At 47.5% G+C, this 22,245-nt stretch overlaps 1 protein-coding gene across 6 annotated transcripts in view; it reads left to right on the top strand.

Moving 5' to 3' along the window:
• Window positions 1-22,245, top strand: part of Kdm2b (lysine demethylase 2B) — a 118,560-nt gene that overhangs the window by 82,184 nt on the left and 14,131 nt on the right. For 5 of the 6 annotated variants that reach the window (XM_029477473.2, XM_021162211.3, XM_021162212.3 and 2 more), the window contains one exon: window positions 17,552-17,776. In XM_029477473.2, the coding sequence (XP_029333333.1) occupies window positions 17,552-17,776 (225 nt within the window). Of the gene's footprint in view, window positions 1-5,875; window positions 6,063-17,551; window positions 17,777-22,245 lie in introns of those variants that run through there. The other variant, XM_021162215.2, reaches the window with a different exon arrangement.

Raw genomic sequence — 22,245 nt, 5'->3', positions numbered from 1 at the left:
CCAGTTCTGTGTGCATGACTGATCCCTGTGCGGGCCAGAAAAGGAATATTGGATCCCCTGGAACTATAGTTACAGGCAGCTGTGACCTCCCACGTGGGTGCTGGGAACTGAACCCAGGTCCTCTGTAAGAACAGCAGGTGTTAACCACTGAGCCATCTCTCCGGGAATGATTTTTGAATTGGGATAGATGTTGAGAAACATCTCTTACATCAGTTCCAGTCCCCCTACCTCCTCAATCCCCCCTTTTTTGAGATGGGGATTAACTGTGTAGCCTGGCTGCCCTGAAACTTATACTGTAGACCAGGCTGGCCTCCAATTCACAGAGAGCTCTGCCTGTCTCTGCCTCCTGAGTGCTAAAGGCGTGGGACACCAGGCGTAAATCAATTTTTTTTTTAAAGCATTTTGTGCATTGTCTGAAATCTTCCAGTACATGTTAATATTTATAGGTTGATTTTGTTGAAGTAAAGAGGCACAATTAAGAAAGGAAATTTTATTTAACAGAGCTCAGTCTACTGTGAGCACTTCTGGGATGAATATATGTGGTTTTTAAATGCTGTAGAATGTTTTTGGAGGGAGTAAATAAAAACCATTTAAGTAGCATTAGTATTTTTTAACTGAAATTATTGCAGCCCTTAGCTTGTCAAAATGATAGTCTCTAAACCAGTTTTACCAGGTAATCCTAGACTCTTAACTTGGTATATGGCAAGACTCACAAATTGCTTTCTATTTCTTTTACGTGTTAAGAATGTCTCTCCAAAATATCTTTTGCTAGGCAGGCATGGCGGTACAGGTCTGCAATCTTAGCACTGGGATAGCTGAGGCAAGAGGATGGATGGTTCATTTGAGGCTATCCTGGGCAACATAGCAAAACATTTTGCTATTACCATTAAGGGAGGCAAGGATTTTGGGGGGGGGGAGAGAAAAATGGTAAAAATACCTGAAGCGTACATTTGTTATTGCTAGTCAGCATAAATTGCACATCACATCAAGATGGCCCTCTACAGGCAAGCTTTGTCATTCCTTCTCACAGGCATGCTCACAAATGGTGTTCATCCCTTAGGAGGGTACCAGCTGTCACCCCATCCCCACCCCCCAAGGACGCTGTACACTATTCTTATACTGGACCTATGGAGAATATTCCTAAGGTCTACCTGTGGCCCCTGGGTTATGGGTACCAAGAAAGGGACCTTACACTGGGCATGACCCTCGTCCTTAGCTCTGACCCTCGTCCTGGTGAAAGGCGGTCACATCCCCAGCTGATGTCCCTCTGCCCATGTCTAGAAGTGGGGAAATGGAGGTTGATGGTCGGAAGGGGCATCAAGACTGGGAGGATGGTGAATGGTTGATGCTTGGCTAGCAGAGTGAGACTCAGGGTTCTTTTGGGTGGGGGACTAATCACAATAACAAAAGAGGGCACTCTGCCATAACTTTTTTGCTGTTCATTTCTTTAATTCATTATTAAACAAACCCATAAGTATTAGTTGAGATTTTACTGGGAGTAATTCATTGAGCGTTAAGACTTTATAAAAGGAGATGAGACTGGTTCATAACTCTGGGTGTAGATGGTAAGACTTGACTGTAGGGGACAGGCTCCTCCATACTGGGCGACATAGCTATCTATCATGCATAAACCAAGTCAGGTGATGGACGACACTGAAATGAACAGGAGGCCTCTTAAGAGCAATGTGAGCTAAAAGCTATGTGATGTCAGAAATGTCTACCCATAGGATGGCTGGGCCAGCCCTTGTGAGAATGGCGAAGGGGATCATTTCCATTCGCCATCCCTTGTTTTGTTACCTTTGTTTCTTGAGATATAGGATCTTGTGTACCGGCAGCTGACCCAGAACTCACTGGATAGCTTCTACTGGCTTCAAGTGCTCTCAGTCCACCTTCCCCCAGCCTCCCAACTTACTAGGTTATTGGCGAGAGTCACCATACCCTTCTTCTATCTTTTATTGTTCTAATCATTCCTTTACAATACTTATTTATTTGAGACGAAGTCTCACTATATAGTCATGGCCGCCCTTGAAGGATGCATGTAGATCAGGATGGCCTAAAACTCACAAAAGTCCACCCCCCCTCTGCCTGCGGTACTAAAATGAAAGGCAAGATCTACCGTGTCCAGTGTATGTGTACTTTTGATTTTTGACACAAGCTCTTGCTAATTTGTTCAGGTTTCCTTAGAACTGTAGCTAAGGCTGGACCTGGAATTTGTCTCCTGTGTTTCAGCTTCCCAAGTAGCTCAATTTAAGTGATGCGTTTTGCACACACCTTTCTGTCCCTTGCTTTATAAGGAAAGGTAATAAGTCTGGGATGTGCAGGTCCTGCCTCTGCATTGTATTCTCGGCTGTGGGTAGACTGCCATTCCTACATCCGATGTCTCTCCTTTTGATGTATTCTGTTCCTTTTCATTTCAGCACGGTACCTTTTTCCCCACCCTGGGATAAGGCTAAGTCCGGGGAGGACCAGGGAACCTTCTGATTTCTTAGAGCCTGATAGGTACCAAAGGAATATTCAGTAACACCCAAAGAACAATGAGAGTGGGTGGCGCAGCCTGTGACCTGGGAGGCCTTGGCACCCGTGTGTTTTTGTTTACTCCCTTATCATATGGCCAAAGTTCTGGACCCCCTTGACTCAGGGCAAGCACCATCTGCCTGGGGGGCATGGGCCTTGGGAACTTTCTAAGAACATAAGGAAGTTCTGGCTATGTCGTCATGTAAGGAGAGAGTTCAATTCTTGGGGGGTCATTCGTGATGCAGGGTGGGCCAAGAAAAGATGAGCCGGCCACAGGACAGTGGACACGGTACAGTTTCAGGTAGCAGTTCTGCTGGGTAAGGGATGTCACAGACTCTGCTTGTCTATAGCCTGAAACCCTATCAACACAAACCAGATGTTGGATAATTGTACCGGTTAGCCAAAGGAAATTTGGTTAAGAGAGATAGAAGAAGCCCCTGGAAAGAATTGGGAGAGGATCCCTAAGAGGCCTTTGGGCTGTGGTTGGCAGGAGCCATTGAGGAGAAAACCTAACACAGGAATTACTTGGTTTCAGTCTTCCCTCGTAAAGTCAGACTTCAGACCTTACCAGCTTCCTATCTACACCTTCCCTCCTTGGTTTTGCATTTAAACTGAGGATTCACGATTTATAGAAAAAATCCAGCATGATTAAGTTGTTGTAGCAGACACCTGGCATTCTCGAACTTGAGAGATGAGGCAGCAGGATCGTTTGAGACCCACCTTGGCCACAGAGCAAGCCCCACACCAGCCAAGGCCACATATAAAAAAGACTCCATATCAAAACAAAAATCTAGTGAGAGAGAGAGAGAGAGAGAGAGAGAGAATGTGTGTGCATGTGTGTGTGTTGCTTCGTTGCCTCTTTGCTTCGGTCTGTTGGATTGTGACAACCAGGTCGAGAACTCCATACGTGTAAGACCAAGTTGACCTTGAATTGATAAGAGACCCTTCTTCCTCTGCCTCCTGAGTATTAGACTCAGAGGTGTGAGCCACCAAAACTGACCCAGGTGACAAGCCTGTTTGTTTTATTTTTTTTTGCATCTTTTTCCTTGGGCCAGGATCAGACGGGAATGGAACCCTTTCTCCTCCTAGCAGAATCTCGCCTCCATTTCTTCATCTGTGCAGTGGTGGACCTCTGGCAGGACGGCAAACCATACCTCTTCTGTGATCTTAAATGAGATCATGATCTTGGGCATGCTGAGTGTGGGGGCTTCCTCCCCAGGACATTAGATAAGGGATTCTCTAACTATCCTTTATCCACCTGCAGAGGCCTGCCCAGCTCTGAGCTGCTGAGATGAAAGGAGTGATTTCTGTGTTCTCTGCCCTCTCCCTTTCTCCTGGCTGAGCTATGATAAGAGAGCTGTGTCACTTTATTTATTTAAATACAAAAGTGATCTTTTTTGAGAGTCCTCCAGGGAAATTGGCCTGAAGACAGTTCTGTTCAATAGACTTGTGGTTCTGGTTCTTAACAGAAGAGACCTGTGAGGGTGAGAAATATCCCACTTGCAGACTTCATTTGATGTATTATGCTGTTTGGGTGTTTCTGTCCTTGCAGGTATGTTGAATGACAGAGAAAGAAAGGAAGTGTTTGTTTTTCTCCTCTTCTTCCTCCTCTTTATTCTATGTTGGGCAGATATATCCTAGACAGGCACACTCTACCCATAGTTAGCATCCTTCCCCACCTGCCTTCCTCTTTCTAGTTTCTTTACCTGGCTTCTTCCTGGGTGGAGCATTTCCTAAGGACTTATACATGGGCAGCTTTGTGGGTAGAGGGAAGTGTGTGAAGGGTTATCTTTTGTCATGTTCCCCGCTCTGGTAACCTTGAACTTACTGTAAAAAAACAAAAACAAAAAAAAAAACAAAAAAAAAAAACCCGAAATGTAGAGGAAACTCAGCACAGAAAAGTTCAGAAAAGAGTAAGTCAGCTGGGAGTCTTTCCATAGCGTCAGTGGGGTGTATAAGTTTCAGAGGCGTTTAAAATCCACTTGGTAAGACTGCCACCCTTGCTCATTTCCTCTTGCTGCTTCTGTTGGAAGTCTTCTGAGCTTTAAGTTAGAAGGTCTCCCACCTTCCTGGAAAGCCCAGGCCATAAGAAATCTGCCAGTGCCTCCTGTTCCCACTGTGGCTATTCTGACCTTAGTTAGATGAGAGTAACAGTTGGATACTCACGACAGATTGGTCAGCTGACTCTGCAACTATTGGAACGTGTTCTCCAGAGAGTCTCTGAGTAAATCGTTCCCATTTTATAGATGGAGCAACAGCAGGTACTGTTAGTATAGTGCCACCTCTAGATGTGCGATATGTTTGTAGTTGTCTAGCTAAATGCTCCGTGGTAGTTCATGTTTCAGTAATTTTGCTGTCTGTGATAACATTGGTCATCCAGGCTAAAAGTCATGTAGCCGATCTTTCAGGGGGAAGGGTTGTTGACACAAATGCCAGTAGACATTTTGTTGGGGGATGAAGGTCAAGATGGATTCCTAGCGACGATGTTCTGCAGTGTTGGGCTGTTTCCGGAGTTCAATGGTGAGAATTCTTCACTGTTGAAGAATCCAGAAACCTACACCTTTCCTGCCCAATCTCCTAGGATTATTGTGCTCTGGACTGCAGCACCTGCAACCTCTCTGAAGTCGGCTCCTGAGCACTAGAGAGTAGTGGTTCTCTCCAAGAAGGTGGGATGACATCTCAGGGCCAAATCTTGGGGGATTCTCTCTGACAGCACCTAGTCTAGCAGCTGGAGCCTAAACCACCTCAGATTTGATACCGAATTTCAACCTGGAAAGGCAACGGAAGAGCAGAGAGGACAGAGGCCCCAATTCTTCCCGAGGCCAACAGGCCTGCGGGCTCTGGGTTGGGGGCCTCTGGGATTCGCGGGCATCAGATCCCGATCTCCGAGCGCACGCAGATCCTGCTGCGGGAGACTTGGGAACCTGTGCCTGGCATTGCACATAGGGCGGTCCTCCCGTGGCCACAGGACCCAGACTCACGAGACGCCCCATAGGGACCACACAAAAGACCCCACCCCAAGACGGGTGTGCATTTCCTGTGGCAGCTGGCGGCGGCGGCAGTGGCGCCATGCAAGCAAGCCACCTATATGTATCCCGCAGCGCGGACCCGTTAGGGCGGGGCGCGGGGCACGCCCCCACGCAGCCCCAGTCCCCGCGCAGCGCGCCCCGCGGCCTCCCTCCACGGGTCCGCCCCCGTGTCACCACAGGCCGGGCTCCCTTTGTGTGCGGGGCCGAGCACCGCGGCCGCGTCATTGGCCCGCCCGCCCGGGGGGCCAGCCCCTTCCTGGCTCGCCTCATGCATATGCATGAGCACCGGCCCCGCCCCGCCCCCTCCCGCGCGGGCGTGCGAGGCGCGCGGTGGCGGCGGCGGCTCCCTCCTCGCCGCGCGGGAGCCCGAGCGCTAGCCAGGGTGAGCCGAGCCTGCTCCCTGCGGGCGGCGGCGGCGCTGCTCCAGCCATGTCAGCGCGCGCGAGGCTGGGCCCACCATGAGCCATGGCCATGTCCGTGAGCGCCGAGGACGACGACTATGAATCGGAGCCCGACCAGGTCGGCGGCCCCCGGGGTGGGGCTGAGGGAGGGACCCGCGCGGCTCGACCCGGCGAGCTCCTGCCTGACGCGCTGAGTGAGGCAGGCGGCCGCGACGCCGCGCCGAGGAGAAAGTTTGGCGGCCGCAGCCGGTCGGCCGGCGGGCCCGGGGCGGGCGCGGGCAGGGGGCGTGTGCGGCGGAACCGCCGCGGCGCCACGGACAATGTGGGCCTGCGGGCCTGGCCGTCGGGGTGGCGCGGGCCCCGGCCCCGCGGGTGAGTGGCGGGGCGCACCGCGCCCTCCTCGGCTCGGTAGCCCCGCGGCCCACGCGCTTGCGGAGCGCAGCGGGCCCCGCGGCGCCTCATTGCCTCCCGCGGGCAAAGTTGCATCGTGGGGGCCGGAGGGTGCCCCGCGCGGCCCGTGGGCCGACGGCCCGAGCTTTTGTCTGGGCGCCGCGCGCTCGCCCGCCGTGGGTAGCCGAGACAGGAAGGGGTGCGAGCCGCGGCCGGCGCGGGCCATCCGGAACCTGGCGATCGCCCTTGGCCTCCGCCACCAGGAGTCCGAGCCCCTCTCTCTCGGAGTGGAGAGAGACCGGAGTGGAATTCTGCGTGTAAAACAAAGCTCTGGGTGTGTTTACCGGGAAGATTTACTTCGAGGTTCGTCTTTAGGACACCCGGGAAGGAAGTTGAGGGTGCTGCTGCTTTTCAGTCGAGCACAACGTGGAAAAATAGCATTTGCAGTAAGACAGGCCAGGTAGACATGTCCAAGGAATTAGGACTGGAATGGGTCACCTTATCGTGTGGGCTTTGGACGGCCTGTGTGTATAAGATGCTTTTTATAATGCTGCCTGCATTTCCTTGGTGGAATAAAGACGTTCCAGCGAAGACATCGGAACATCACACCCCCAACCCCAGCCTCGGGCGTCAGTGAGGAAGTAATGCTGTAGGGCTGCCTTTGAGTGGTACTGTGCGTGTAGTTCCGTAGTTTTTTTATTTAACAGAGATAGAGTTTGGTGTTTGGGGTTTTTTTTTTTTTTGGTTCTGTTGCTCTAGTCTTGCCCACCCTCTAAGTGTTAATGAGTCTCACAAGTTTTTCAGTTGGGCGAACCCAGGGACAAATCAGGAGGATTGGGCTTGGAATGTTTGCCTCAGGTAGCTCCCCCTGTGTACATGGCTCTCAAATTCTTGCTATCTAGTTCCTGCCTCGACTCATGGTTCAGTTTAGGTCTGCCCAATTAATCCTGCCAACCGTTTACCGTTACCATGGCATCCAGACATCTTAGTAGTCACTATAGGCTTTGGTCCATCTGGGTTGACGGTCCTCTTAACCTCTTTTTCCAATTTGACTATATATATATATATATATATATACACACACACACACACACACACACATATATATATATATATATATATCCTGTGGTCCAGTGCCTTTGACAGGACGCAACTATCTCTGAGCTGTTTCTTTTATTTTGGCTCCTGAGACTGTTTATTATTATAGTGAGTTCGGGGATGGCACTTGTAGCAGTTTTCCTGCCTCGGCCTCCCAAGTTCTGGCACTTGGGAGTGAACCTTCACACCCAGCTTGCCCCCTGGGCTTATGAGCACATTTTGAGGCACTGTTCCTTCTGAAGGAGACTGCTATATTAGGAAGGGGCCTGCACTCCTGTAGCCAGGTAATTCTCTTCTTATGGGTCAAGCTGGGAATAGCTTTTTCTGAAGCAGTTAGCAAGAGATTCTCCCCAAGTTTTCATTTACACTTTAGAGCCCCCCCTCCCCCTCCCACACCGGTCTTCTAGGCAAACAGTAGTGCAGAAACTGATATCAGCTCAGATACTTTGCATTTTGGGGATACCTTAGGCTGTGGCTCAGTGCCCTCTGCCTCCCCTCCCCCTCCCACCACTTCCCCCCCCCCCCATCCATTTTGTCAGCCCTGGGCTTCTGCGTACCTGAGAAGAGTAGATGTCTTTAAGGACCTTTGTGAAAGCATCTGTGACTTCTAAGCTCGCCAGCCCCAGGGCCTCAGCTCTTTCCCTGTTCCTTATCCTTCTAGCAGGATGTGTTCATCAGTGCTGGAGTCCTGACATGGAGATATCAAGTATACTTGGCCACCTGTAAATCAGAAGACCGCAAGGAGGGGGAGGCCTTGTTGGGGAGCAGTTGTTCCACTGATGAAATTGGAAAAAAAGCTGCTACAACCCTCCTCAGAGTTCAGACTGTCAGCCAGGCCTGAGCAGTATCAGGCTTATACACCTATCCTACTAGATGGACCTCCCAGTGATACTGGGTTAACTCTCTGTACTACACCTTTCACCAGCCACTTAGGTCTCCCCCAGTGTCCTCAGCCTATGGACTAGCCAGGAAATGATGGCCAGAGAGCAGCTTTATCATGAGACCCTTTGCTTGCTCATTGCTGTTGTGCACATTGGCCGTGGGATGTTCCGTACAGAACGCTATCAGGAAATCCCTCTATCTGCGTTCCAGTCTGAGGAGGAGGCTCTTAAAGAGTAGTTGTCAGTAAGAGCCTTTTCTTTCTGTCTTGGACAATTTGTTTTTCTTCCCAATGAAAGTGACTACAACTGGTTGAAAATAGTACTTAGGAAATTATAGAGAAAAACTCTGAGAAATGTCTGTGGTGATGGTTAGTCTGTTACCGATTGTCCTGTGTAGGTTGGTTTGGTTTTGGTGGTGGTGGTGGTAGTCAGTTTGCTTCAGTTTGGTTCAGAGGGGTAGTTTTCAGCCTAAGGGTCTCACTTAATATTTCCCAGGAAGTTCTTGACCTTTTGATCTTTCTGCTTCATCCTCCCGTACACTGGGATTATGCCAGTAAACCTGGCGATCATGGTTTCTTTCTTTCTTTTTTTTTTTTTTTTTTTGGTTTTTCGAGACAGGGTTTTTCTGTGTAGCCTTGGCTGTCCTGGAACTCACTCTGTAGACCAGGCTGGCCTCGAACTCAGAAATCCGCCTGCCTCTGCCTCCCGAGTGCTGGGATTAAAGGCGTGTGCCACCACGCCCGGCTGCAATCATGGTTTCTTAAGCTGTGAAGTTTTGGTTTTGTTGTTGTTGCTTTTAATTTGTTTAATGTGCATGTGTGTTCATATGCCATGGTATTCCTGGTGTGTGTGTGTGCACACACGTGAGTGTGTTTGTGTGTTTGTAGAGTTCAGAGAACAACCTCTGGAAAATGTTTCTTTTTTTCCTTCCCCTATGTGGGACCAAGGGGTCAAGCCCAGGTCACTGGGCTTATTCTGCAAGCACCTTAACCCACTGAGCCATCTTCCTAGCACTTAACTAGTGAAATTTCAGTCTTTTTTTTTTTTTTTTTTTTTTGTCTCTTCTCTCTGCCCCTCCTGCTTTATTTGCCTCCTTTCCTCTCCTTTCCTTTCCTTCTTGACTTCCAACTTCACCAGTAGCCAGGAATGACTGACCTTGCCTCTCTGATCCTTCTCTCTTGACCCCCTAGATGTCTTAAGTGTACAGGGGTGGGCTACCACCACATCAGCATCAATCCCAGCTCAATAGTGACCTTTCCAGGCCTGCCCCTGAACCTATCGGAAGATGTACGGGAAGTTTTGGCAACTTTGTGGCTGTGTGTGTTTTTCTAGAGGAAAGGTCCTTAGATTCTCCAGAGAGCCTTCCATCCCTTGGGTGTTGTTTGTTCTCATGCTCCTTACCCTCAATACAAACAAACCCAGAACCTTCCCTGTAACCTGCAGGTGTAATGTGTTCCTGGGCCCACGTTATTGGCCATAGGTAGCTTTTTGTAGGTGGCATGTCCGTTATGCTTGAGCGATTGGAAGCTGGGTATGACTTTTCATGTCACCTTGGCTGTGTTGATCATCAGAGTGCAATTTTAGTATGATTAAACAAACAAACACACACACACAAACCCTCACAGGGAGAAATGATACGCGTATTCTTTGTGGCAGGTAAGTGGGAAGCCCAGGCCCATTTTCTCACCTAAAGCTTTGGGAATTGAACTCAGGTCATTGAACATAGGCCCTCTTCCATTGAGCCACCCAGTCTTAGACCCCTTTTAAAATTACATTCAATCTGTGTGTACACACATGTGTGGATCTACATGTGCCTTGGCATGTGTGAGGGGGCCGGAGGACAATCTGTAGGAGTGGGTTCTTTCGGGATCAAACTCTGGATATTAGACTTAGTGGCAAGTGTCTTCAGCCACTAAGCCATCTTGCCTGCTCCCTCTATTCCCGCTCCCCCCACCCCCACACACAGGGTTTCTCTGTGTAGCCCTTGCTGTCCAGGAACTCACTTTGTAGACCAGGCTGGCCTCGAACTCAGAAATCCGCCTGCCTCTGCCTCCCGAGTGCTGGGATTAAAGGCGTGCGCCACCACGCCCGGCCTGGCTTCTAATTTTTAATTTCATTTTTATTTTTTACTATTTTCTTTTTATTTTGAAGCAGAGTCACACCGAGTTTCTCAGATTGTCCTTCAACTCACTGTGAAGGGCAGACACGCCTTTACGTTTTCATCTTCCTACCTAAGCCTCCCCGGTAGCTGTGAGCCCACCAGACCTGTAAAACTATCTTAATTGTAGAAACATTTGGCTACATTTTCTTCATTTGGCTACTGTTGACTGTAGAAACTTCCTTTTTCTTTTCAGAACAGGTTTACTCTGTGTTGCCCTGACTGTCCTGTAACTGACAGCCTGAGATCTGCCTGCCTCTGCTTCCTGAACACTGGGCTTAAAGCATGTGCCACAACCAAACAGTAAAACTCAACTGCTCCTGTCCTTTTGTTTGTTTTATTTTGTTTGTGTTTAGACAGGGTTTCTCAATACAGTAGCCCTGGCTGTCCTGCCTCTCTACCTTCTAGGGCTGGGATTAGAGGTGTGAGCTACTGCACCCTGCCACCATTCATTCCTTAAGGCTTCCTGGACTCTTACTGAGAGCAACTTTCTGCCGCGTTTCCTGCAGTCCTGGTATTTCTGAAAGGATCAGTCCTCCCTAGGTTCCAGTCACTGTTTTCAGTTTTTCGGTTACTTTCAGACTGTTTCCCTCTGGCTGCAGTGAGACAGCTTCAGCACTTATGTGATGTTTCTTTGCTTTTGGTTTACTCCCTAGGACTTGCAGAATCCTGTCTCCCCCTGAACCCCTATTTCCTCTACCTCCTAGGCTTCCTTTCTCTGCATGTACCCTCATATTCTACCCTTTACCAGGGTTCTGAATTGTCCCCTGCTGTCGTTAATGTCTGATGCTTTTGTTCATACCTTCATAATCTTCAGCTGATCTCTGCTTGTATTTTGTCTTGCACACTGCCCATGAAATGTCCATTACCCACACGATTGCCAGAGCACAGTCCTTTACACACAGGGTATGTTTCCTTAGTGTGGCCTAGGAGGCCTTTCGGATTAGCTTCCTGCTACCTCAGAGCTCTTTTTCTAGCTTTGCTGAGCTGTTTGTAGTTCTCGAATGTGTCATGCACTTTCACATCTCTATTTTACTCTTCTTTCTGCATAAGCTGCCCACCCCCCACCCCCACCCCACCCTCACTCACTGCTGTCTTGTATTGTCTTATTCTCCCTCCTTGGCCCATGTAATCAGTTGCTGCTGTGGTCTGCATTGCTCTTTCCAGCCTGCCTTTCCCAGAAGATAAGGCATCTCTTCTGGGTTTGCATTCCAGAGCCCAGACTTTAGAGCTACTGCCTAGGCGCAGAGCTTAGTTCTCTTATTTTTCAGCATCATGACACCGAGCAGGTTACTGAACTGCACTGCCCGTAGTTCCTTCAGTTCTAAGTGGCGATAATTCCTACCTCATTAAACTCCTGGTACAGATATTTGAAGAAGTGCTAGCACTAGTACTGGAGTGAGCCTGCAGTATCTACCGTCATGGTGCATTTACATGGTCTCTGTATTTCTCCTTCCTTCTAGACTCTAACGTCTTTACGAGTAGGCTACACAGCTTACTCATCTCAGTAGTCCCAGAATTTAGCATTGAATCTGGTTCATAATTCAGCCAGAAAACACTTGGGTGGGTGGATGAGTGGGTGAATATGTGAATGAGGGGGTTAATGAATGAATCCCAGTGCACACCGCAGATACTCAGTGATAGTGATGTTGAGTGTCTTAGTCCTTGTTTGTTGGCCGTTTGTGTGTTAGATATAAAAGAAAGAGCTGTTAAAATCCTTGGTCCATTTAAGAAAAGATTTATTTTTATTTTATTTGTGTTTTGCCTGCATGTCACCATGTGCATGCAGTGACCATAGAGACCAGAAGAGGGCACCAAATCTCCTGGAACTGGTGTTACAGGTGGCTGTTGAGTCACTTGTGGGTACAGCAAACTGAACCTGAGACCTGAAAGAGCAGCCAGTGCCCCTAACCAGGGAGCCCCCCTTTTGCCCAATTTTAAAGTTGACATTTTTGTATTTTTATCATTGAGATGTTAAGAATTACTCTGGATTCTAATCCTTTACTGTGCAGATGTAAAATGACTTATTTCCCTGGAGCTGGAGTTACTGACAGTTGTGAGATGCCATGTCGGGGCTGGGAATTGAACCTAGGTCCTCAGGAAGAGCAGCCAGTGCTTTTTTTTGTGTTGTTTTTTTTTTTTGTTTGTTTGTTTTAGATTTATTTATTTATTATGTAAGTACACTGTAGCTGTCTTCAAACACTTTTTCTCCTCTCTCCAGCCCCGCCCTCTCCAGCCCACAGCCCATGCTGTTAACCACTGAGCCATCTCTCCAGACCCATAAATCTTTAATTTTTAGGAAGTCTAATTTTATGTTTTCCTATCAGTATTTTTGCTTTGGTTGTCACATCCAAGAAACGATTTCCTAAACATTCTTTTTTTTTTTTTTTTTTTTAATTTTTAAAGACTTTAGCTATCTTCAGACCCTCCAGAAGAGGGCGCCAGATCTCATTGCGGATGGTTGTTAGCCACCATATGGTTGCTGGGATTTGAACTCTGGACCTTCGGAAGAGCAGTCGGGTGCTCTTACCCACTGAGCCATCTCACCAGCCCTTCCTAAACATTCTTTAAGCTTCATGTTTAGAGTTCTGGTCCATTTTTGGGGTTGTCTCTTGTACTCAGTGTGGAGTCCTGTGTTCATTCTTTTGCATGGGGATTTCCACTGTTTCTTGAAAAAAAAATTTCCCCAACTGAATTTTTTTTTTTTGTACCCCTGTTGGAAACCATTTTGTCAAGAAGAAGTGGGTTTATTTCCGGACCCTCAGCTCTCTCCCAGCTGCTCACCTCGTTGCTGCCTGCCCTTCTGCAGTGAGATTTGCAGCCAGGAATCTCAAAGTCTTCCATGGTGTCCCCCCCCCCCCCCCAACTTTTCCTTTATATCTTTGTTGTTCTGAGGATCAAACTCAGAGTCTCATGCATGGTTGTGTGTCCACCTCGGCTCTCCTGAGCTCATGTCACATCCACATAGGCAGACCTTACCCATGAACTTTCTGGAAGATAGAGATACTCCTTAGATATTGAGAGAATGAGCGAACCTCCTCTTTAATGGGAGGAATGCTTTGAATCCCAATACTCTGGAAGCAGAGGCAGGCAGATCTCTTTGAGTTTAAGGACAGCCAGGACTGCATAGTGACACCTTTCCTTTTATTTATTTGTTTGTTTGTTTAATGTAAGTATACTGTAGTGTGTCTTCAGATACTCCAGAAGAGAGCATCAGATTTGGTTACAGATGGTTATGAGCCACCATGTGGTTGATGGGATTTGAACTCAGGACCTTTGGAAGAGCAGTTGGCACTCTTAACCACTGAGCCATCTCACCAGCCCGACACCTTTCCTTTTAAGGGAGTAGCTTTTGAATTGGTCCTGGGGAAAGAACCTTTGAAGTATGTGTGTTTCACATTTTAATAACTTTTTTTGGTTTGGGTTGGGTTTTTGAGGGGGGGCGGGGGGTTGGTTTTTGGAGATAGGGTTTCTCTGTATAGCCATGAAACTCACTTCGTAGACCAGGCTGGCCTCAAACTCAGAAATCCGCCTGCCTCTGCCTCCCCAAGTGCTGGGATTAAAGGTGTGCGCCACCATGCCCGGATTAATAACTGTTTTTAAGTGAACCAGGGATATGATTCAATAAGCAAGTGGGCCTCCCTCCGCCTCTCAGTCTGTAGACTGCTTACCTAGCATGTACAAAGCCTGGGCTGGATCCCCAAAGCCACATAAACCAGAAAGCGAGCATAGTGCATGCCTATAATCTCAGCAGTCAGGAAGTGCAGGCACGATGACCACCTTGCTACATGCTAAGTTCAGGGCTAGCCGTGGATAAAATAAGAAAATCAGTAAATGACCTTGAAACTGGCATGCCGGATGGTACTGTTCCATGTGGTAGATGAGAGAGACTAGTGGAGCTCTGGGTAGTACAGGAAAGCTTCATGGGTAGGTGGCTTTTCCCAGGTCACCTTCCTGTCTTCTTTCTCTTCATGCTTGTCGAGGTTTTGCTGCCCTGGGACTTCTGAGTTGTAGTTGGACTTTCTGTTTTGTTTTTTTGTTCTTTAAGACAAGGTCTCTCACCAGGCGGCAGTGGCGCACGCCTTTAATTCCAGCACTCAGGAGGCAGAGTCAGGCGGATTTCTGAGTTTGAGGACAGCCAGGACTACACAGAGAAACCCTGTCTCGGAAAACCAAAAAAAAAAAAAAAAAAAAAAAAAAGACAAGGTCTCTGGCAGATTTTTTTCTGTAGTGTTTATTAGGATCCTGAATATGTTGGTTGGTTTCCTCCTAGCAGGCCAGCCTGTCTCTAGCTGGATTTGCAGAGAGGGCAGAAATCGGGGTCCTGGGAAACAGCTTGTCTGAAGTGTTGGCTGTCTGTCTGTGCTGGCTGGGTCTCTGTGGGTTCACTTTGTAGCGGTGTAAATGTGCTTCTGGATGCAGGTCTGCTCTGGAAAGCCAGGGAAGGTAGGCAGGCCCTTCTTGGCCTCCAATATCCAACGTAACTTTGGACTGAATTTCTTTAGATTTTCACTAAAGAGGCCAGTCTATGGGATTTCCTGCACCAAGGAAGGGCCCAAGATAAGCCTCCTACTTAGTTTTTTCCCTTACAGATGGGTGGTGTGCTACGTCTCTACCTAACCTGAGGCTTCCAGAGAGTATTCATGTCACTGCCACTTTTCTAAGAGTTTGATGAGTGATCTGTGAGGACTCTGGCCCCATGGTAGAAGGAGCAAAAGGCACAGTGTGGAGAAGGCACCTTCAGGGTGCATCTCTTGTTGCACCTTCAATATGAGTGCCCATGAGTTGTGGTGGATTATGAGAGGCTGGTGCCATACTTCATTATGTCCACATCTCTGTAGGCTTTGCGGTCTTGGGTGAGCCACTTGACCTTTAACTTTAGATTTCCATCTATACAATGGGGACAGTAAGGCAACTGTCATGGAGTTATCACTCAAAAGCTAGATTGCATCATATGTAAAATGATGGCCATGGTCTTCATGAATGGTGTTGAGAAAATGCCAACCGTTACAATTTCCTGTCATCCTTGTCAACACAGCTGCGTTCTAGTCATTTCTGTTGTTGCTGTCTGCCAAGTTCCCAGGTCCACAGAGCTCTGGACACTAGTTGTGATATACTTTCTTGAAAGCAGACCTATACAGTGTATATAGTGTGAATGATGGCTGGTGTGTCCCACTAGTGATGTGAGCATGTTAGAACTGGTCTTGGGTATGTTTAGGGGAAGCCTAGACTCACATGGTAAGGACAATGAGAAGCCTGTGGAACCCTCTGCTACTTGAAGGAAGAGTGAATTAGTGGGTGGGTAGCCCTCTAGAGTGGGCCCTGCTCATCCTTGTTCCTCCCATCACAGGGGAGATGAGGGTGCATAATTAGGGTTCAGAGCAGATAGAGTAGAGACCTTTCCTTTTAGCACTTAGACCTGAAGAAGCCTGGCAATGATTGTTGCAGGCTGGTGGGAAAGTCAGAGGAGGTGGTGACTGATGTTGTTAATGGAGAAAAGTAGACTTGTTGTCTTGCTAATGTGTATGGGTGTCCTAGGAATTCCCTGAAGTCGCAGGAGTTGTGTGTGATGGGTAGGGGTGTCTGGAAGCTCACAGTCTGCACAACAATAGCTCTTCAGGGCTCTTCAGTGAGATGGGATTCTCCCTGCCGAACCAAGAATGACAAACTACAAACGTTTACTGAGGACAGTTGTTGCCTTGAAAGTGGCTTTAGTTAGGCTGGTAGGTTTGAACATGAGCAGCGCCCGTCCTAGCAGAGGGATTGGCCCAGTCAACTCAGCCCAGGAAAGGATGCTTTAAGGCAGTGGTTCTCAACCTTCCTAATGCTGTGACCCTTTCATATAGTTCTTCATGTTGTGGTGACCCCAACCATAAAATCATTTTTGTTAATACTTTATAACTGTGATTTTGCTACTGTTATGAATCTTAATGTAAGTATCTATGTTGTCCGGTGGTCTTAAGTGACCCAAAGGGGTCACTACCCACAGGTTGAGAACCAATGCTTATACCGCACTACCTGCCATGCTTGTTCATCTTATCTCAGAACCTTGGTCGACAGTGACCCCCAGTATTTGGCTTGGCAGGTCCACCATGTGTCTTGAGTTTGGCAGAGGCTCTGGGCCTGGGGACTAGAAGCAAGAACTACAGCTTCTTGCTCCACTGCTTCTTGATTGCTGCATTATTTTTATCTGGTCTCTGTTTTCTCTCAAGTCACAAGAAATGATACACTTGAAGCCCACTTTGGAGGTGGTGTGTCTCTGAAGTCAGGCACTGCCCAATTCTCCTGGAGTTACCTGGGTGGCAAGGCATCTCATGACCATGCAGTGTTATGTGAGATGCCTGTGATGTCAGCTCTTCTGTGCCTTGCTTAGAATCTGTTTGATACACACTCTTATGAGTGCTAGACCCCTAAGCATCCCCAAAAAGTATGTGAACTGGTCCTGTGCAATGTGTTTCTCAGTCAAGTTCAGAGGAGAGAGCTTGTGTTTGGTACAGGTATTAGAGGCAGGCTGTGCCCTGCTGCTCCTTTTCCCAGGAAGTGTAAATTAACTGTGGCAGGAGGAGGTGGGAACAGCCATCAGGACCCAAACTGTAGCCAGGGCGGCTGCCAGTGCAGCCAGGTTGCTTCCTACAGTAAAGTTACCTAAAGCTGTGTAGTAGAAGGCTTAAATCTACAGGCTTTAATTACAATTTTAGAAGTCCCCAAATCACTCTTGCTCCAAAGGTTCAAGTTGAGGATTCTTCCTTGCTTCTGGCTTCTGATAGTGGCCTATAGTCCTTGGTATTTCCTGGCTTCTAGAAGGATGCAGGCTGTCTTCACATGTGCTCCCACATCGGCCTGTATCCACGTGCCCTCCTTTAAGAAGGCTACCTGTCATGTAATTTGAGCTTACCTGACTTGCCCTCCTTTTACCTAAGTTGTCCTGAATCCCATCTTGATATGAGTTGCTCTCTGAGGTACCACTGTTGCCAATGTCAGCATCTCTTGCTTGTGTACAGCTCAACCTGACAGCCTCTCCTAGGTGTTTGACTGCCCCTGAATCCTCTCACCTCACTTGTTCCATCTGTTCTTGACCAGAACCGGGTGGTGGGTCGGCCTAAGGGCAAGTTGGGCCCGGCCTCAGCGGTGAAGTTGGCTGCCAACCGAACAACAGCAGGAGCTCGCAGGCGCCGGACGCGATGCCGCAAGTGCGAGGCCTGCCTGCGGACGGAGTGTGGAGAGTGCCACTTTTGCAAGGACATGAAGAAGTTTGGAGGTCCTGGGCGCATGAAGCAGAGCTGCATCATGCGGCAGTGCATTGCGGTGAGTGCACAGAAGGCACAGGCAGGGCTCATGCAGTGCCTCCCTGCTCGTCTGCCCTTCCCTAGGGGTGCTCTGTGGGATGAGGGAGGTTCAGGTGCCTTGGTTACACTTGGGCAGCCTGGCCATGCTGTCAGACTCCTGTGTGTTATCTGGTGGTCTATAACTCTTACCTTCCTTGAAGTCCCCCTATTAAAGGGGTCAGGGCAGCCTGTCTTGACTGTGACCCTGTTACTAACATTTGTGGTTCAGAGTCCTGGGCCCTTCTTGTCTTCATAGTCAGAAGGTTGGGTGGACAGTTAAGTTTTGCCCTAGACAAAGAGAGGTGATATATGGCATGGAAGAGCTGGGCCCATGGAGAACTTGGCCAGCTGCTCCAGACTCTCTATGCTTCTTTGGCAATCTGACACAGTCCTGGAGGTCAATTTTTGTGCCCTCCCTGAGGCACTGCTCCCTGAGGGCCCAGTGGTCTTCTTCCTGCCCCCTTGAAAAGCTGGCTTAGCTAGAGTAACCAGATTCCTCCACCCTGGTGAACTGGGCCATGAGTCCAGAATGGTACTGGGTGGGAGCTCCTTTGCCATGAGCGCTGCTGCCCCCCAACGCCCATACTTGGGCATCTTCTCCTCTGTATTCACACCACCTTCTTGTTACTTGTTAAAAAAAAAATACATGCCATAAAATTTGCCGACTTAGCTATTTTTAAGCATATAGCACATGCTTAATTCTGTGTTAATTCTGTGCACAATCTGTGGCTGATCTCGAGAGCATTTTCATCTTCTAAACCAATCAGAACTCATTTTGCCAGTTCCTAGAAACCACTGTAGCGTTCGCTCTCAGTTTCTGAGAGTTTAACCACTGCAGAGAGTATGTTGATGAGAAATTGGACCATGTTTGTCCTTTTATGAGTTGTTTATTTCACTTAGCATAACATGCTCAAAGATAACAATTGTTACGCCTGGTAGAATTGTTTTAAATTTTTGTATGTTTGTTTGTTTATTGTGCCATGGTGTTGCTTTGTAGCCCTGCTGGCATCAAACACAAGCAAGTCTCCTTACTGCAGCCTCCCACCTGGATAATTTGTTAATCTTGGGTGATATTAGGTGTATGTGGAAGTTTGAATTGTTTCTCCTCTCGGCGTTTGTGAGTGCTGCAGTGAGCATGAATACCTGAATAATGCCTTTTTGAGATCTGGCCTCTGTGGCCAGCAATAGAACTGTTGGGTCATAATAATTCTAGTTTTAGTTCTTGAGGAACTTGCGTACTGGTTATACCATTTCCCCCTGCGTGGGAATCACTGAGATTCCATTTCTCCACATCCCGGGCCACATCATTTCCTTGAGGTGTCTGTTCTTTCTTTTCAGCATACCGCCCTAATATGTATTGGGTAGGTAGTATCGGAGCAGGTTTTTTTATTTGTATTGCCCTAATAATGATTGATACTAGTTCATGTACTTGTTAGCCATTTGTTTATCTTTCTTTCAAGTCCTTTGCCCATCTGTAAATTAGGTTTGGTCTTTTGTTTGGATTAAGTTGTAGAAACTCTTTATATATTCTGTATATTATTCCTCAAAATCAAATGCAGGTTTTTTTGTTTAGATTTGTTTACTTTGTTTTATGTTTATGACTGTTTGTATATATACCATGTGCATGCATTGCCTGCGTGCGTGTGTGTGTCAGAAAAGGGTATCAGGTGCCTGACTGAAGTTACAGACAGTTGTGAGGTACCAAGTACATGGGTGCTGGGAACTGAACTGTGCCTTTAATTAATCTCAGCGCCCAGGAAGCGGTCAGATCTCTTGAGTTTCAGGCTAGCCAGGACTGCATAAAGAGACCTAGCTTTATAAAATTTTAAAAAGTCTTTTTTTCTCTGAAGTTGTGAACTATCAGACATGAGGTATACATTCAGACAACCTGAAGAAAGTGATTCTTGTACACGATACAGAAGGGTGTGGACTGAGGAAGTGGCTGCCACCTTGGTGTTTGGGAAAGCAAAGACAAGGAAATCCAAGGAAAAGATGTGTGCAGGACAAGGAAAGGCAGGAAAGGACCCTGAGGGCCAGCAAGGAAGGGGTGGGTCAGGACATCTGTGACAGGGAGTGCAGTTTGGTATGAATGGAGTGGACCAGGCTTGGTGGGAACAGCCCATGGAAGCAAGAGGAAGGTCTGAGGCTAGAGAGGTGAGGCTGCTCAGAGAAATCCTGCCATGGAGATGAGGTAGGGCAGCAAGGGGGATGGATGTCTGTGTTTGCCTATGAAGCCTCATGGAGACAGGGAACCTAAAGGAGGGAGACTCCATAAGTACTGGAAAAGGGAGCAGGGCACATGGGTCACATATGGGTAAAGGTTAGAGGCTGAGGCAGGAGGATTGACAAAAGGGCGTAAGGCCTGCCTGTTCTGAATGCAGCAATTGCCAAATCATCCTGGGCTACAGATTGCAATACTTTTGGGAGGAGGGGGGACGTTTAGCCAATTCAGGATGCCATGTGTCAATAGGGAAAGCAAGGAGACACAGTCTCTTGCTAGCAAGGCTGTGAAGGGAGCCGCTTAGGTTGGCGCCTGCAGAGATAACACAGCATACCACACAGGGTTCCTCTACCTGTCTACCTGTGCAGATAGTCATGGGTCACTTCCAGTGTGGCAAGGTCTAGGAGCTACTATGTTCCAAACCAGCAGTTTCCACAGACAGGTTCCTTAAGAGTGGGTTGTTTTTGAGACTCCCTGTTTTAGTCTCCCTGTAGAGCATCGGCTGGCCTGAACTCACTGAGACCCACCTGCATCTGAGTGCTGGGATCCAAGGTGCCTGTTACCATATCCAGCCTCACAGAGACTCTTAAACTTGCCTGTGGTATGGATGTATCCCAGATTATGCGGTTCTTGTGAAGCACTTTGGTTAAAACTGGTGGTACTTCCCCTGTGTGGTAGGCACTAATTGGAGGAAGGTCGAAGATGTAACTTGGCCCCCAGGCCTTACTGCGTATCATTTATAGCAATTTTCAAATAATGTGGTCTTAAGAAAAGTCTTATTTATCTAATGCTATATTTGAGATTACAGTTGAGAAATTAAAAAATGGTTTAGGTTTAATTTGAAAATAAATATGTTCACAAATGCTTTTATGAGAGCCAAGTCTATGTTTTCAAAAACAAAAGTAACTAGTAAGGGGGAAGAATGGCCTTATCTCATGTTTCTGTAAGTCTCCTGTGTCTGGCTCATTAGGACTTGTGTTTTCCTATCTGCTTCTATATACCACCAGTTAGACAAGTTGATTTCGGTGGAGGCTGAGGAAAAATCCAGCCTCCCAGATTGTTGAGCAAGAGGGGGAACAGGCTAAGAGCTTCTGTAGGTAAGCCTGGGTACTTTGGAGTCATCAGAATCCCACAGGTGGTATTTTTATTTTATGTACTTACTGTGTTTTGGTTAGTTGGAGGTTTTTGTTGTTGTCATTGTGTGTGTGTGTGTGTGTGTGTGTGTGAGTGTGTGAGTGTGTGTGTTTCTAGTCCTAGTCCTGGAACTAGATCAGGCTAGCCTTGAATTCAGAGATCCACTTGCCTCTTGCCTGCTGGGTGCTGGGATTAAAGTGTGAGTCACCACTGCCCTAGGCGGCAGCTTAAAGTTACTTGCAAGATATTCTGAAATTGTAGCTATCAGCTTTTCATAATGTGGCATTAAACGTTGTTAGTCTTGGCCTTGCTCCTGCAGTTATGTTTGTAACATTACACACTGGTGTCACCTTAGACTGCAGTGTGCTTATGGGGTACACTGGAAACTGCAGCGTGCTCTAAGCATATGCACACAAATCACATTCGATAGCATTATTAGCATTCTGATAAGAAAGCCTGTTCCTGCCATGGAAAGAGTACAAGGTGAAGGAAAGTTTCATTAGCTCTTAGTCTTGAATTTTGTCTTGTCATGTGTACCAATTGGCAAATTGTTGTTTTTTGCTTGTTTGTTTTATTTGTTTTTGTTTTGTTTAAAATGACACGATCAGGTCTTAAGACTTCAAGAAAATACAACAGCAACTGCTGGGTTTTTGTTTTTCTACTTTTTCAAATAAAAAGTTATATTCTGCTGGGCATGATGGTGCACGCCTTTAATCCCAGCACTTGGGAGGCAGAGGCAGGCAGATTTCTGAGTTCGAGGACAGCCAGGGCTACACAGAGAAACCCTGACTCAAAAAACAAATAAAGAACAAAAAATGTTATATTCTAAGCTAGACATGTTAGCTCACACCAGTTTCTGTAAAAAGACTGAAGCAGGCAGGTCATAAGTTTCTAGATACTCTGGGCTACATTGTGAAACCTTGTCTCTAATAAATATATATATATAGAGAGAGAGGGAGAGGGAGAAATAAGTAATTTCTGTAGAGAACCTGGTGGTCAATTGAGCACAAAACAGTCCCCTGTATTTTTCCTTTGATAACAGTCCCTGGAAATGGGGAAATATTGTGTGCATATTTCCTGTGTGGGAAGGATGT

The sequence above is a fragment of the Mus caroli genome, unplaced genomic scaffold (genome assembly GCF_978045245.1).
Source record: "Mus caroli unplaced genomic scaffold, Mus_caroli_1 scaffold_4, whole genome shotgun sequence".
Classification (NCBI taxonomy): domain Eukaryota; kingdom Metazoa; phylum Chordata; class Mammalia; order Rodentia; family Muridae; genus Mus; species Mus caroli.
The sequence above is the reverse complement of the archived record's forward strand: the minus strand, read 5'-3'. Positions and strand labels throughout refer to the sequence as shown.